A 15753-nucleotide genomic window follows, 5' to 3' on the forward strand; every position below is an offset into this window, starting at 1 on the left:
TCCCACAGGCACAGGAGCTAAACAGGCTAGGTTTGAATACCTGAATGAAGGGAGATAGGATGGGGCTTCCCTGATAGCTCAGTTTGTAAAGAATCCACCTGCAATGTAGGACACCCTGGTTCCATTCCTGGGTCAGGAGGATCTGCTGGAGAAGGGATAGGCTACTCACTCTAGTATTCTTGGGCTTCCCTGGTGGCTCAGCTGGTAAAGAATGCGCCTGCAATGCGGGAGAGGGAGACCTGAGTTCGATCCTTGGGTTGGGATGATCTTCTGGAGAAGGGAAATGCTACCCACTCCAGTATCCTGGAGAATTCCACGTGCGGTGTAGTCCACGGGGTCTCAAAGAGTCGGACACAACTGAGCGACTTTCACTTTCAGGGTGGGCAGCTGCCAACATCCATTAGAAACGGTGAAAGTGAGAACTGGGCGACCAGAGCAGAAGCTAGTGAAGTAGCTGAGGATACACAGATGATGGTGGTGTTAGAGCAGTCGGAGACGGCCAGTTTCAGAGGAATTGGATGTTTGATATGTAGTAAGAAAAGACAGCAATTAACATTCACCATCTGCCCAAATTTTCCTTCCTTTTTTCTTTGAAGCAAATGGAAAAAGAGTGTATCTGAATTGGGGAGCTGGCCAGAAGGGAAGAGAAGTCTAGCAAGCAGGTACACCAGGGTGAGAACTGAAGTTCTCTGTTAAGTTCTGGAGCAGAGATGATTATTACGCCAAGGCCCATTCCATTCATTATTAACTGAGTGCCTACTGTGTACAAAGGCTATACTAGAAAGAGGTCACAGGAGTTTGAAATAAGAGGAAAAGTTTGGGCAACGTTATCCTTGAAGTCTCTTAAACAGCCCATACATAGCAATATATTAATTAAAGCACAATACCTTTATATATGTAAATGTTATGTGTGCAGTAATTAATACACAGGCAAAATTTAATTGCATATTTTAATTCATTAAACAGGTACAGTGAAAGGTTGAATTTGTTTAAATTAAATAGGCTTATAAAGCAGTATTAGTACACGAATTAAGCTCCTACGGCCAAATACGGCGCTCAACGACTGAGTGCATATATGGGACACAAGGCCAAGGTAGGTATCCTGTCCGTGAACTAACGGTCTATCCTCCCTAGAATGAAAGTTTCCAGGCAGCGTAGCCTCAGTATAAGCCAGCCGCCACTGCGCCGCTCCTGCACCACGTGACTCACCGGGGGCGGGACGAAGGGCGGAGGCTGCGTGCGCTTCCCAGCGTGCCGCGCAGGGCGGGGCGAGGGGCGGGGCCTACGGAGGAGGCGCGGAGGAGGCGCGGCCGCCACAGGACGCGTCCCTCGGCCCAGCTACCGGATCGGCGTTTCTCGCCTTCAACGGCCGGCCTGCTGCTCCGAGCCCGCGGCGGCGGCGGCGGCTGCAGCGGCGGGCGGCATGAGCGTGTGAGATGCGGCCGCGGGCAGCCCGGACGAGAGCAGCGGTCGCCGCGGTAGCGGAGAAGGCGGGCGCGGCCTCCTCAGCGCGGGGCGCGCAGTGCATGAGGGCGAGCACGCGGGCGCTGGGCAGCCGCCGGCCACGCCGCTTCCATAAACACTTGTTTAGGACTCGTTCGCCCCGCTGAGGCCCCGGCATCCCCTTCATGGAGGCCCCGCCAGACCCCAGGCCCCACGCCTCGGCCGCGGCTCCGCTGCGCGCCCCGGAGGTGGCGCGGCTCCGTGAGGAGCAGGAAAAGGTAACAGGCCGCTCTCCGTCCGCGCTTAAGCCAGTGGTTTCTGGAGGCGCCCGCTCCCCGGCGCGTCCTTAGCGCCCGGTTTCCCCTCCCCGTGGCTGGGGCCTGACCCCCGGCCGACCCCCTGCAGCCCTCAGTGGGCCGCAGCCTTTTGGTCTGGGCCCAGGCCCCCCGGACTCGGAACGAGGGAGAAGCGTAGCCTCTAGGCCTGAAAGCGTGTTAGGAGAAACTTTTGTCACGTGCTTTTGTTGTCTTTTGTCTGGGACCCCTCGACCTTCGAAGGGAGGGGAGAGTTGCGGGAAAAGAGATGTAATAATCTGTTTAACTTCTGTATGAAAGTGGGTTTTAAACCTTAATGCGTACAGCGATGCGTGGGAATATTCTTGGTGAAGGACACGGATGTAAATGGAAGAGTTCACCTTATTTTTTAAGCCATTTCTCTAATCGTTGCTAAAATGTATACTCTCTTGCAGTGGTAACGCTTCTTGTGCATTTCTAGGTTTAGTTTCGTATATGTAAAAATTGAATGGTGTTTTGTTAAATTTTAACTTCAATTATATAAATGTTTTGATCTTCTAATAAACAGGAGAGAAAGTTTTGTATTTCCTAATGGGATTGCATACGAAGTATACCAATTTAAGAAATACAGTATTTTAATCTGAGATTTTTAATCTGAGATTTTTTTTACCCCTCTGGGTTCCTTATCATTTATTTCTCACCATCTCCGAAAGTTTGAGATTCTTACTTTGAAAGGCAACTTTCAATTTACTTAATATATGTCTTGTGATCTTATTGAGATTATCGTGGTTATAAAGGTTAGGAAGTTGTTCAAAAGCTGTAGACACTGGGAATCCCTAACTTTTCTATTGAGCATTTCTGTATAAAAATGACTACTTACATGGGTAAACAAATCTTTAGCTGGATGAGGGACTTTTCATAGAACCTAAAAAATCCTGGTTTACTTGGAAATAACCTGCTAGGATAAATTGTGGGAACCTTTCCTGCTGTATTCTGTTTGTTCTAAATTATTTCTTGTGTTGGATTTCACTTTCTGAGAGCCGTTTTTCCTCGGCTTTTTTCAAATTGGGGGTTTAAAAATTCAGGTTCACTGACTGCATTTAAATTGTAAGACAATTTTTTTTACCCCCCCCCCCCCCCCCAGAGAAGAAAAAAGAAAAGACAGTCCTTCATGAAACCAATTTCTGGCAAAAACTATTTACATTTTTTATTTTAGAAAATGTGAAACAGACCCTGGAAAAAGAGTTTTCCTATTGCCCTTCTTTCTGCTCAGGAATTAACTCTCTCCTCCTTCATAGTTTATGTTTGCATACTGCTGACTTGATATGTTTTCTCCCACTTGGCATGTTGAAAAGAGAAATCCTTAGTTTTGTTCTGATGTTAGTGAGCCTGGAATACAAAGGATACTGTTCTGAGTGCTCTGAACAGCTTTCGGGTCTGGTATCCAGTTGCATTGAAACCTCACTTCTCAGTTCCAGTCCTGTAGGAACCCAAATAGCAGTTTCAGTAGAAAGTTGAGTGTGTTACCAAATTACTTTTCTGTGCAGTGTTAATGTTATTTTCACCTCCCTGGTGACTCAGCTGGTAAAGAGTGCCTGTAATGTGGGAGGTCAGGGTTCTCTCCCTGGGTGGGAAAAATCCCCAGGAGAAGGAAATGACAACCCACTTCAGTATTCTTGCCTGGAAAATCCTATGGACGGAGGAGCCTGGTGGGCTACAGTCCATGGGGCTGCAAAGAGTCCGACGCGACTGAGTGATGTAAATCAGTGTTATTTTGGCATATAAAACAAGCATGTGCTTGTCTGTCATGGATGTGTAAGATCATTCTCACTTCATGATAAAGCCTCTGAGTAAATAGCAACAAATATTTTAACCAGTCTGCTTCAGTGGACAGGAGAGACCCATAAGGCCACAAAATACACAGGTTAGTTAGCTGTCTTTTAATTACAGTTCAGTGTGGGAAAACTTTATCTAGTAAATAGTTAATAAATAAGTCATATTTTTGTGAGGGATCTAGCAGCTGTAGGAGTACAGTGAACTCTAGTAGGAAGTGTTGGGACACCGAAGTTAAAAGGGGAAAAAAGACAGCAGTGTAGCAGTTAGTATTACTTTATGTAAGTCTAATTAAATGTGCTTTAGGACTTGCTTTTCCCTACAAGGACTCTGTGAAAGAATAAAATATGAAGAAAATGATTTGAATGACCCCCCCCCCCCCCCCCCCCCCGCCAGTTTTGGTAGCTAGCTGCTGCTAAGTTACTTCAGTCGTGTCTGACTCTGTGCGACCCCATAGACGGAAGCTCACCAGGCTCCCCGGTCCCTGGGATTCTCCAGGCAAGAACACTGGAGTGGATTGCTATTTCCTTCTCAGTGAATGAAAGTGAAAAGTGAAAGTGAAGTAGCTCAGTTGTGTTCGACCCTTAGCCACCCCATGGACTGCAGCCTACCAGGCTCCTCGGTCCATGGGATTTTTTTTTTTCGGTCCATGGGATTTTACAAGCAAGAGTACTGGAGTGGGTTGCCATTGTCTTCTCATGTAGCTAGCTGCTGCTGCTGCTGAAACAAATGAGCTCTTTATATTCAATGGATACCTTTGGTTCAGGCCATTGTTTTCTCTGGAAATCTTGATTAACAATGGCTCCTAGATCAAGAGGCTTTCCTGATAGTTTAGTTGGTAAAGAATCTGCTTGCAGTGCAGGAGGTCTCAGTTCAAGTCCCGGATCAGGAAGATCTGCTGGAGAAGGGATAGGTTACCCACTCCAGTATTCCTGGTCTTCCCTTTTGACTCAGCTGGTAAAGAATCTGCCTGCAATGTGGGAGATCTGGGTTCGATCCCTGGGTTGGGAACATCAAGCTTTTACCTGGCTAGATAGAGATGGTTTAAATGTTGCTCATAAATTTTTTGCTTTTTAATTCAAGTAAGGAATATAACACATTTTACCTTGGTTCCATCTCTCTGTTTTTTCCTTGATTGTCCTTTGGAGCATTGAGTAACAAGGAAAAATAGTAATGTAAGGGGAAAGACAGAGGAGAGGCAAGGATGATCCACAACTTCAATGAATCACATTGGTAGTAAATGGATAGGAGCAAGTATTTAAATATTGTTCTCATTAATGGCATCACTGCTGACATTTTCAAAAAAATATTTTTGGTGAAAACTTCTGTTTGGTTTATTTTTAAGAATCTAGCAAAAAGACATGCACAGAAAGGTTTCCTGCAGATTTGTTTATAATAATGAAAAAAGCTAAAAATTCAACATTAGGGGATTGGTATGAGGAGACTTTTATGCAGTTATTAAAAATTATAGAACAGGTGAAAAAAAATTATAGAACAGTATGTGGTGTGGTTAATTACGTTTATGTGTGTTAGAATGGCCAAAAGTTTGTTCAGGTATGAACTTTTTGGCCAATCCAGTATATACATATTAACACTTTATATAGGTGAGTGAAGTTGCTCAGTCGTGTCCGACTCTTCGCGACCCCGTGGATTGTAGCCTACCAGGCTCCTCAGTCCATGGAATTTTCCAGGCAAGAGTACTGGAGTGGGTTGCCATCTCCTTCTCCAGGGGATCTTCCCAACCCAGGGATTGAACCCGGGTCTCCTGCACTACAAGCAGACGCTTTACTGTCTGAGCAATGTACCACTAAATGTTTTAAAAGCACACAATTTCATTTCTTATTTACCTAAAAGTGAGTGCATTGAATAGGATTTTTTTTACCTAATTAATGAAAGCTGGGATGTTGTATCTTTTAATTGCTAAATACTTTCTGGGCCTAACAAATGGTTCTTTGTTGGTTTGAACACCAGTTAGGCAGGTTTATTTCTTTTTCTGGAGTGGATTGATGCAGTTTATTCAAATATCTATCCTAGATGGTTGCCTTTTCTTTTTCCTTGGAGATTTTATTTACTGTTAATTCTCAGAAGATACAGGGACAAGAGGGAACTTGGATCATCCCCACCCCCCACCCGCTTTTTTCGTTTAACTAAATCAGTTTTTACCAACATCAGTGAAGTATCTGGTGGAAAAAATTAAATCTACTTAGGAGTCTCTCTGGACTAATCTATTTGTTTCTAGGTATTTTTAAATTTCTTTTTGATTTTTTTTCAGTTATCCATTGGTTATTTAGTAGCATGTTGTTCAGCCTCTATGCATTTGTGTTTTTCTTCATGTAATTGATTTCTAATCTCATAGCGTTGTGGTCAGAAAAGATTCTTGATACAATTTTAATTTTCTGAGATTTACTGAGGCTTGAGTTGTAATAGCTCAGTTGGTAAAAAATCTGGCTGCAATGCAGGAGACCTTGGTTTGATTCCTGGGTTGGGAAGATCCGCTGGAGAAAGGATAGGCTACCCACTAGTATTCTTGGGCTTCCCTGGTGGCTCAGCTGGTAAAGAATTCACCTGCGATGCGGGAGACCTGGGTTCGATCCCTAAGTTGGGAAGGTCCCCTAGAGAAAGGAAAGGCTACCCACTCCAGTATTCTGGCCTGGAGAATTCAATGGACTGTATAGTCCATGGGGTTACAAAGAGTTGGACACAACTGAGTGACTTTCACTTTGATGATTTTAATTTTCTGAGATTTACTGAGGCTTGATTTGTGACCCAAGAGGGTGGAGAATGTTCTCTGTGCACTTAAGAAGAACGTGTATGCTGTTGCTTTCAGACGGAATGTCCTATAAATATCAGTTAAGTCTATCTGGTCTAGTGTGTTATTTAAGGCTTGTGTTTCCTTATTAATTTTTTTGTTTGGATGAGCTATCCTTTGGTGTAAGGTGGACTGTTAAAGTCCCCCACTATTATTGTGTTACTGTTGATTTCCTGTTCTATGGTATAGTTAGCATTTGCCTTGTGTATTGAGGTGCTCCTGTATTGAGTGCATATCTATTTACAACTGTCATATTGTCTTGTTGGATTAATCCCTTGATCATTATGTAGTGTCCAAATTATAATTTCTTGTAATTGTCTTTGTTTTAAAGTTATTTTGTCTGATATGAGTATTGCTACTTCAACTTTCTTTTGATTTCCTTTTGCATGGAATATCTTTTTCCATCCCCTCACTTCCAGTCTGTATGGGTCCCTGGGTTTAAAGTAGGTCTCTTGTAGACAGTGTGTATATGGATCTTGTTTTTGTATCCATTTAGCCAATCTGTGTCTTTTGGTTGGAGCATTTAATCCACTTATATTTAAAAGGTAATTATTGATTTGTATGTTCCTTTTGACATTTTCTTAATTGTTTTGGGTTTGTTTCTGTAGGTCTTTTTCTTCTCGTGTGTTTCCCACCTAGAGAAAGGCCTGTAGCATTTATTGTAAAGCTGTTTTGGTGGTGATGAATTCTCTTAGCTTTTGCTCCTCCTCAAAGCTTTTGATTTCTCTCTTGAATGTGAATGAGATCCTTGCTGGGTAGGGTAATCTGCAGGTTTTCCCCTTTCATCACTTTGAATATATTTTGCCATTCACTTCTGGCCTGCAGAGTTTGTGTTGAAAAATCAGCTGATAACCTTATGGGGATTCCCTTGTATGTTATTTGTTGCTTTTCCCTTGCTGGTTTTTATATTTTTTCTTTGAATTTAGTTTTTGTTGGTTTGGTTAAATGTGTCTTGATGTGTTTCTTCTTGGGCTAATCCTGTATGGGATTCTCTGACCTTCCTGGACTTGGGTGACTATTTCCTTTCTCATGTTAGGGAAGTTTCCAACTATAATCTCTTCAAATGTTTGTTCAGATCGTTTCTGTTTCTTTTCTTCTGGGACCCCCGTAACACAAATGTTGGTGCCCTTCATGTTGTCCCACAGGTCTTTGAGACTGTTCTCATTTCTTTTCAGTCTTTCTCTTTATTCTGCTCCTTGGCAGCTGTTTGCAGCATCCTGTTTTCCAACTCACTTATCCGTCCTTCTGCCTCAGTTATTCCCTTGATTCCTTCTAGTGTATTTTTTCATTTTAGTTACTGTGTTGCTCATCACTGTTTGTTCTTTAATTCTTCTAGGTCCTTGTTGAATATTTCTTGTATCTTCTTGATCCATGACTCCACTCTGTTTCTAAGATCTTGGATCATCTTTACTAACATTACTCTGAATTCTTTTTCAAGTACCTTGCCTATTTCCTCTTCATTTATTTGGTCTTGTGGATTTTTGCCTTGCTACTTTGTCTGCAGCATGTTTCTGTGTTGTCTGATTTTGTCTAACTTACTGTGTTAGGACTTCCCTGGTGGCTCAGATGGTAAAGCGTCTGCCTACAATGTGGAATACCTGGGTTCGATCCCTGGGTTGGGAAGATCCTCTGGAGAAGGCAGTGGCAACCCACTCCAGTACTCTTGCCTGGAAAATCCCATGGATGGAGGAGCCTGGTAGGCTATAGTCCATGGGGTTGCAAAGAGTCAGACAAAACTGAGCAGCTAAGCTAAACTTACTGTGTTTGTGGTCTCTCTTTCGAAGGCTGCAGGGTTGCAGTTCCTCTTGTTTCTGGTGTCTGCCCCTTGGTGGGTGAGGTTGGTCCAGGGGCCTGTGTCGACTTCCTGGTGGGAGGTAGTGTGCCTGTGCTTTGGTGGGTGGAGTTGAGTCTTGTCTCTCGGACAGGCAGGGCTGCATCAGGTGGTGTGTTTTGGAGTGTTTGTGAGCTCAGTACCCTGGAGAAGGAAATGGCATCCCATTCCAGTGTTCTTGCCTGGGGAGTCTCATGGACAGAGGAGCCTGGAGGGCTGCGGTCCATGGGGTTGCCAAGAATTGAACACGACTGAAGTGACTTAGCACACACGCACAGGAGCTTAGTATGACTTTAGGCAGCCTGTCTGCTGATCGATGGGACTGTGTTCCTGTCTTGCTGGTTGTTTGGCATAAAGCGTCCGGCACTGGAGCCTACAGGCAGTTGGATGGAGCTGGGTGATGGAGATCTCTGGTGGAGCTCACACTGATTAATATTTCCTTGGGCCAGGAATTTTCTGGTGGTCCAACGTCTTGGACTCAGTGCCCTTTGCGTGCCACAATCGATGGCACCTTGCTTCTGTAGCAGCCTGTATTTCTCCCGAAAACTTCCTGGTTGTGGAGCTCCTTACTCCTGTCCCTTCAGGCTCTCTCTTCACAACCAACAGCTGTCCCCTCTCTGGGTCCACTCTCCAAACCCCACTTCCCTGCACCCTGGCCCTGGCTGCAGCAGAAGATACATGACTGAGGCTAGGGTGTATAGGGCTGTAGCATGGGCCATGCCTGCAGTTCCTACTTTGTAGACTGCTTGCTGCCTTCTCCTCTGGTCACTTAGTCTCTTTTTTGCCCCAGCTCATCTCCACCGCGAATGGGCTTTTCTGAGCATGAGCTTCTCCTCACCTTCAGCTCATCTCCCAGGGTTGCAGTTCCTCCCCCTATCCTCTCTTCTTTAGTTCCTATTTATTTATTTTTCCAATTTTTATTCATTTTAGTTTTTCTTTTATGTTTTTTTAGTCTTTTTATCATCCTATGAGGCTGCGTGGGATTTTTCTTTCCTTTCATGTATTTGAGGTCATCTGCTAGTGTTTAGCGGAGAAGGCAGTGGCACCCCACTCCAGTACTCTTGCCTGGAAAAGCCCATGGATGGAGGAGCCTGGTAGGCTGCAGTCCATGGGGTCGCTAAGAGTCGGACATGACTGAGCGACTTCACTTTCACTTTTCACTTCCATGCATTGGAGAAGGAAATGGCAACCCACTCCAGTGTTCTTGCCTGGAGAATCCCAGGGACGGGGGAGCCTGGTGGGCTGCCGTCTATGGGGTCGCACAGAGTCTGATACGACTGAAGCGACTTAGCAGCAGCAGCAGCAGCTAGTGTTTAGCAGGTGCTCTGTGAGAATTGTGCCGCATGTAAATGTATTCTTGACGTGCTTGTGAGGAGAGGCGAATTCCATGTCTTCCATTTTTGCTATCTTGCCTCCTTCCCCAATTGTTGAAACTTGAGAAAGTTTATCTAGGGTACTGTTACCTGAAGACTCATAATCTAAGACTTATTTTACATTTATATTTTCACCATCATCTGTGTCTGTTTGTGCTATCCAATATGATGGCCATTAACTACATGTGACTGTTACATTTAAAATTCAAATTAAGTAAAATTAAAAAAATTTTTAGTTATGAGGCTACATTTCAAGTGTTCAGTGGCCACATGTGGCTATTGGCTATTGCGTTGGACAGTGTGGAGTTGGGAGATTTCCATCATAATAGAAAATTCTATTGGACAGCGCTGGTGAAGAAAGCTGCTCTCTTTTTAATTCATATTGTAATCTGTTTATTAATGGTGAAGTGTCTTTCTCTGTCACTTATCTTCTCTTTCCTATTATGGACAGAAAACAAAAATTTCTGAATTGTCAACTGTGTATTTGAAAGCTAAATACCCTAAATGTGTGTGGTTTTTTTTTTTTTAAACCTTTAGAAAAAAATCCTAATACAGTACAGCAAAAATTGTTCCTTGTTTGGTTTCCTGATGTTTGTGAATTGAGTACTATTAAAGAGTTACAGAAAATGAGTGCTTTTCCCCAAAGAACAAAAAGACAAAACTGAGTTATGTGCCAGGCACTGTCCTAGATACAGTGATACACAGGGTTTCTTTTTTCTCCTTGAGGGACTTACGGATTTGTTTGCAAACATTTTAACAGAAAGCTTAATGTAGTGTGATAATTGTTCTCCTTCTAATTCTTTGCTTTTCAACCTGCTATAAACTATCTTCTGCCTCTGTCTTTTCTTTGAAATTATTCTATCTAAAGTTTTTTACTTGGCAAACTCAGTGGACCCTTTCTCAGATCTAGCCTTACTTGACCTCTGTGTTTTATTTGAAACTTTAATTGTTCCCTGGGAAACTTGAAATTCTCTGTACAGTAGGAACTTTTGTGACTTTTCTTTTTTTCTGGCTCTGTCTTTCTCTGTGCCTACTTAAGTCTCTTTAGTGTCTTCATCTAATGTTTGAATGTTGGTAATCCCTATACTTCTCATTATTGACAGTTGTCTTTTCTCACTCTGCGTGTCCTCGAATACTCCTGTATGCCAGGCCTCTTCCAGATCTGTTAACTGTTGGGCAGCTTAACTTGGATGGCCCACAAGCAGCTCAGTCTCATTTATTAATATTAATTTATCATTGACCCTAATGTTGGTACATAGGCACCATACTCATCCTGATTCTGGGCAACATTATTCAAACCAGAATCTTTTCAGCTTGCCCTGATCCATCTTCTGATTTACTAAATCTGGTCAGTTCTTTCTTTTTTAAAAACTTATTTTACTTTCTGGATGCATCTCATAGCTTGCAGAATCTTAGTTTCCCATCCAGAGATTGAAGCCAGGTCACTGTGGTGGAAGTGCCAAGTCCTAACCACTGGACCGCCAAGGAGTTCCCTGTCAGTTCTTTCTATATGATCTATACTTTCTGTCTTAAGACACCCACTAACTTATCTTAATTAAACCCTTATTTGAAAAATAATATGTGAGATTTTTCTGTTAAATGTTGGCATTTTTTAATATTGTCAGTCTTTAATTTTTAGCATTCTGATGTTACCTGATTGTTTTTATTTTTGCACTTCCAGTTTGTGAACATGTGTATCTTTAGTCTTTAAATTTTCTCATCTGTCACTTGGAGTTTGTTTACTCATTTTGCCACAGATTTTCGACTTGTCACATTTGTTATTGTTCCTTTATTTCTTTCTTTTGTGTTATTAAAATATTTAATTCTATTTAAAATTCTTTTAGCTTTATAGTCATATGGTTTCTATTTTCTTTTTTTTTTCTATTTTCATTTTAGTTATTATCCTAGAAATTATAGTATCTCTTATTGCAGTCTACCATAAATTAGTAGAAAATTTTTCACAAAGTCTTCTGAAATTTTGCCACTTAGGAAATTATTCAGAAATCTTTTGATGGCTTAATTTCATGAACCCTCCCTCATTTGTGCTATTGTCATATATTTTATTTTTGCATGTTTTAAAAAATTCACCTCATCCCCCCAAATTAAGATTATTCTTGTTGATATTCTGTTGTAATTTTTATTTAGTTCTGAGCTGGGAGAGGATTTTTTCCCCCAACACTTGGAAGATGCCATTCCATTATCTTTTTGATGTCTTTGGTTTCTTTCAGTCTTCTATTAGTCTTACTGTTTCCTTCACTGAAAATTTTGGGTATATCTTCCCTCTGTCTGGTTTTGGACTTTGCATCTTGGTTTTTAGGCAGTTGATTATGATGTGTAGTTTTGGTTTTCCTTATGTGTAGATTAGGTTTGCCTGCTTTGAATATGGAGTTTATTAAATCTATAATTTGATGACTTGACTTGTCAATTTAGAAAATTCTTGTGTGCTGTTCTGGCTGCTGGTTTTATGTCACTGTCTTCTTCACTTTTTGTACTCTTGAGTATACATATTAGACATTTTCACTGTCTCATATGTCTTAACTCTCTTTTCTGTATTTCCTTGCTTCCTCTTGATCTATATGACTTTATGGATACCGTCTTCTGACATCTATTCCTGTTCACTAATCTTGTTCTTACAGATTTAATCTACTGGTAAATTCTTTTACTAAATGCTTAATCTCAGTTATATTATTTCTTTCAAGAATTTGTTTTGACATTTCTTTAATAAATTTGAGGCCTGTATTGACATCTTCAACCTTCCCTCTGTTTTCGTGAATATATTAATCATAAAAGTGTGTCTTGTAACTGCAGTATGTAAATTAAATGAAGCTATGTTTCTGTTTATTTCTTCTCTTGATTTCTCATCTGCTGTTCCTGTTTTCATAGACTGCCTTGTAATTTTTGATTGGATGTCAGACAGTGTAGTGAAAATATCATAGGCTACTGATGTTGTTACCATCCTTCAAAGAGGGATAGATTTTCTTTAAGCAGCCAGAGTACTAGTGGACCAACACAGCTCGGTTGAGAGTTGGTTTTGGGTTTTATTAGGGCTGGCCTGTTTCATTTTTGCTCCTGTTTCTAGCAAGAAGTCATTGCGAGCTTCTAAGTCATGGCTCTAATTCTGTAGAGTATGGTGTTTTGTTTCTGTGGCTGTGTATCATATTGGTTTGTAATTTTCTTTCCTTGATGTCCAGAATCATGCTGACCTCATAAAACAACTATCATTTTTGTATATTCTGTAAAAAGACTTTGTGTATTATTGGTATGATTCTACCTTAAATATTTGGACTAATTTTCCAGTGAGACTGTCTAGGCCTTGTATTTTCCTTGTATGGATATTTTAAAATTTAGAAATATCTGTAGGCTTGGTAGTGATGTCCTCTTTTTAATTTCTGTTATTTGCAGTTCTTGTGTGTCTTTTTTCTTCTTGATATGTCTTCCTAGGGATTTATTAGTCCTAATCTGTCTTTTTAAAGAACCAGTTTTTTACTTTATTGATTTTTCTTTTGTAAGTTTAATTTTCATTGGTTTCTGCTTTTATATTTTTCTTTTAAAAATTTCTCATTGGCTATAGTTTTTTCCTAGCTTCTTGAGACAAAAGCTGTTAGAGACACAAAAATCAGAGATTTTACTATTTTTTCTTTACAGTATATATTTTTTTGAGTTTTAAAATTTTCTCTATTACCTTAGGCACCCCACATGTTTTGAATGTTATTTAATTAGTTAAAATATTTTCTAATTCTTACTGAGGTGTATTGACCTGGGAATTACTTAGAAAATGTTCCTTAATTTCTAAACACTGAGTTTTTTTTACTTTTCTATTGTTTACGTCATATTTAATTCTGTTCTGATTAGAAATTTAAGACTTGCTGTATGGCCTGGTATATGATCTGTTTTTGGTTACTGTCCATTAATTATTTGGAAAGAATATGAATTTTGCAGTTTTGAGTTCCATAGTTCAGGTTGATTGAATGTGGTGTACAATTATTTGATATACTTGTTAATTTTTTTGGTTGGTTTGTTTTCTAGTTCTATCAGTTATGAAGAGATAAGGAGGATCTCCACTGTGGTTATAGATTTATCCTTTTCTCAGCCTTTGTGTTATACATTTTAAAGTTATGTTTTTTGGTGCATACAAATTTAAGACTCTTAATAGCTTCCTGATCAGGGGACATTTTTATCGTTCTGAAGTATTTTATCTCTAGTGATATTTCTTGCCTTCAGGTATTCTTTATTGACTACTATACTGATATGGCTACATTAGTATATTTTACTTTTGTTTCTTTTCATGATAAATTTTTTCATCTTTTAATTTTAGTCTGTGTACAAAGTGTATAAATCTGTTCTTATAACAGCATTTAGGTGTGGTTTTAAGAATTCAGTCTGGACATCTTTCTCTTTTGTGTAGGATGTTTAGTCATCCTAAACTAAATACATCAGTTACTGATGTATTTAGTTTCATTTTTTCATTTTTGTACTTGACTTTTTTATTTTTTTACTTTAAAAGTTGTTGTAGAATATAACAAAATTTTTCATTTAAATAATTTTAAGTATACATTTCAGTGGCATTAAATACATTCACATTGTGGTTCTGTCAACATTACCATCCAGCTCCAGGACTTCTTTTGCCTTGCAAAACTGATTAAACAATAACACTCTGTTATCCCTTTCCCCATCCCCTGGTAACTACCATTATCTGTCTCTCTGAATTTAATTACTTTGGGTACCTCATATAAGTGGAATCATACAGTTTGTGTCCATTTGTACTGGCTTATTTTACTTACACTCATGCCTTCAAGGTTGATGCATATTACAGCATCTGTCAGTTTCCTTTTAAAGGCTGAGTAATATTCCATTGCATGTATATTGTACATTTTATTGTTTGTTCATCTGTCTGTGGACATGGGTTGGTTTCATCTTTTGGCTGCTGTGAACAAGTGTCTTTGCTTTCAATTCCTTTGGGTATATACCCAGAAGTGGAATTGTTAGATTATATGGTAATTCTGTGTTTCATTTTTGAGAAACCACCATACTGTTTTCCAGTGGCTGTTCTATTTTGCATTCCCATCAACAGTACACACTATTTGAAGTGTTCCAGTTTTTCTACATCCTTGCTAACACATCTTATTTTCTTATTTTTTAAAAAAATTCTATGAGTGTAAGGGTCTTCCCAGGTGGCACTAGTGGTAAAGAGCCTGTCTGCCAGTGCAGGAGATGTGAGAGACCCGAATTTGATCCCTGGTTTGAGAAGATCCCCTAAATGAGGGCATGGCAACCCATTCCAGTATTGCCTGGAGAATCCCATGGACAGAGGAGCCTGACGGGCTGCAGTCCATAGGGTCACAAAGACTGAAGTGACTTAGCACACGCGGTAGGTGTAAAGTTTGTCTATTTGATCCACTTTTCTGTTTTTTTCCCTCTATGTTTTTTTATTTTTTGGTGCACCTTCCTTTGATTTAATCAGACATACCCTATTTTCTCCCCTCCGGTAACTCGTTCAAAATATATTCTTTTTTGCTGTGGTACCCTACCTAGTACTCTTATTTTATGTAGATGTTGGCACTAAATGTATATCTATTTATACTGTGCTTTTTTACTGGAGAAATTATTCCTAGAGATTGCAACATATATTCATTTATTCATCTCACTTCTTGCATTATTGCTTCCATTCATTTTAATTCTATGTGTTTTAAATACCACAATACAGTATTTAATTGTTCTGTGATCAATACTGATTATCCTTACCTTGACAAAATTACCTGTACAGTTGCTTTTTAGTTCTTTCTGAATTTCTGTTGCTCCAAATAGCTTCTTGTAGTAGTTCTTTTTGCCTGTATAATATGTCTTTATTGAGATAGAATTGACATGTACTATTGTGTAAGTTTCAGGTGTACAGTGTATTGTTTTAATACATTTATATGTTGCATGGTGATTACAGCTTTAGCCTTAGCTAACTCCTCTGTCACGTCACATAATTACCTGTAGTATTTCTTCCAGTAAAAATCTGCTGGTGCAGAATTTTTTGTGGGAAAATGTTTTTACTTTTCATTCATGTTGGAGGATCTGTTTGCTCTGTACATAATTTATAAATTTTCAGTTATTTTTTACCAAACTTTAAGATTTTTATCCAATTTTTCCGGTTTCTAGCATTGTTTTTATTGAAGTTATCTCTAG

The 15753-nt window shown here is 40.0% G+C and overlaps 1 protein-coding gene across 1 annotated transcript in view; it reads left to right on the forward strand.

Moving 5' to 3' along the window:
* The first annotated feature begins 1270 nt into the window (after positions 1 to 1270).
* The window catches only part of URI1 (URI1 prefoldin like chaperone), a 61970-nt gene continuing 47487 nt past the window's right edge, over positions 1271 to 15753 (forward strand). Inside the window, exon 1 of the mRNA XM_006060428.4 lies at positions 1271 to 1721. Coding sequence (XP_006060490.3) covers positions 1629 to 1721 — 93 coding nt within the window. The 5' untranslated portion in view covers positions 1271 to 1628. The remainder of the gene's footprint in view (positions 1722 to 15753) is intronic.

The sequence above is a fragment of the Bubalus bubalis genome, chromosome 18 (genome assembly GCF_019923935.1).
Source record: "Bubalus bubalis isolate 160015118507 breed Murrah chromosome 18, NDDB_SH_1, whole genome shotgun sequence".
Classification (NCBI taxonomy): domain Eukaryota; kingdom Metazoa; phylum Chordata; class Mammalia; order Artiodactyla; family Bovidae; genus Bubalus; species Bubalus bubalis.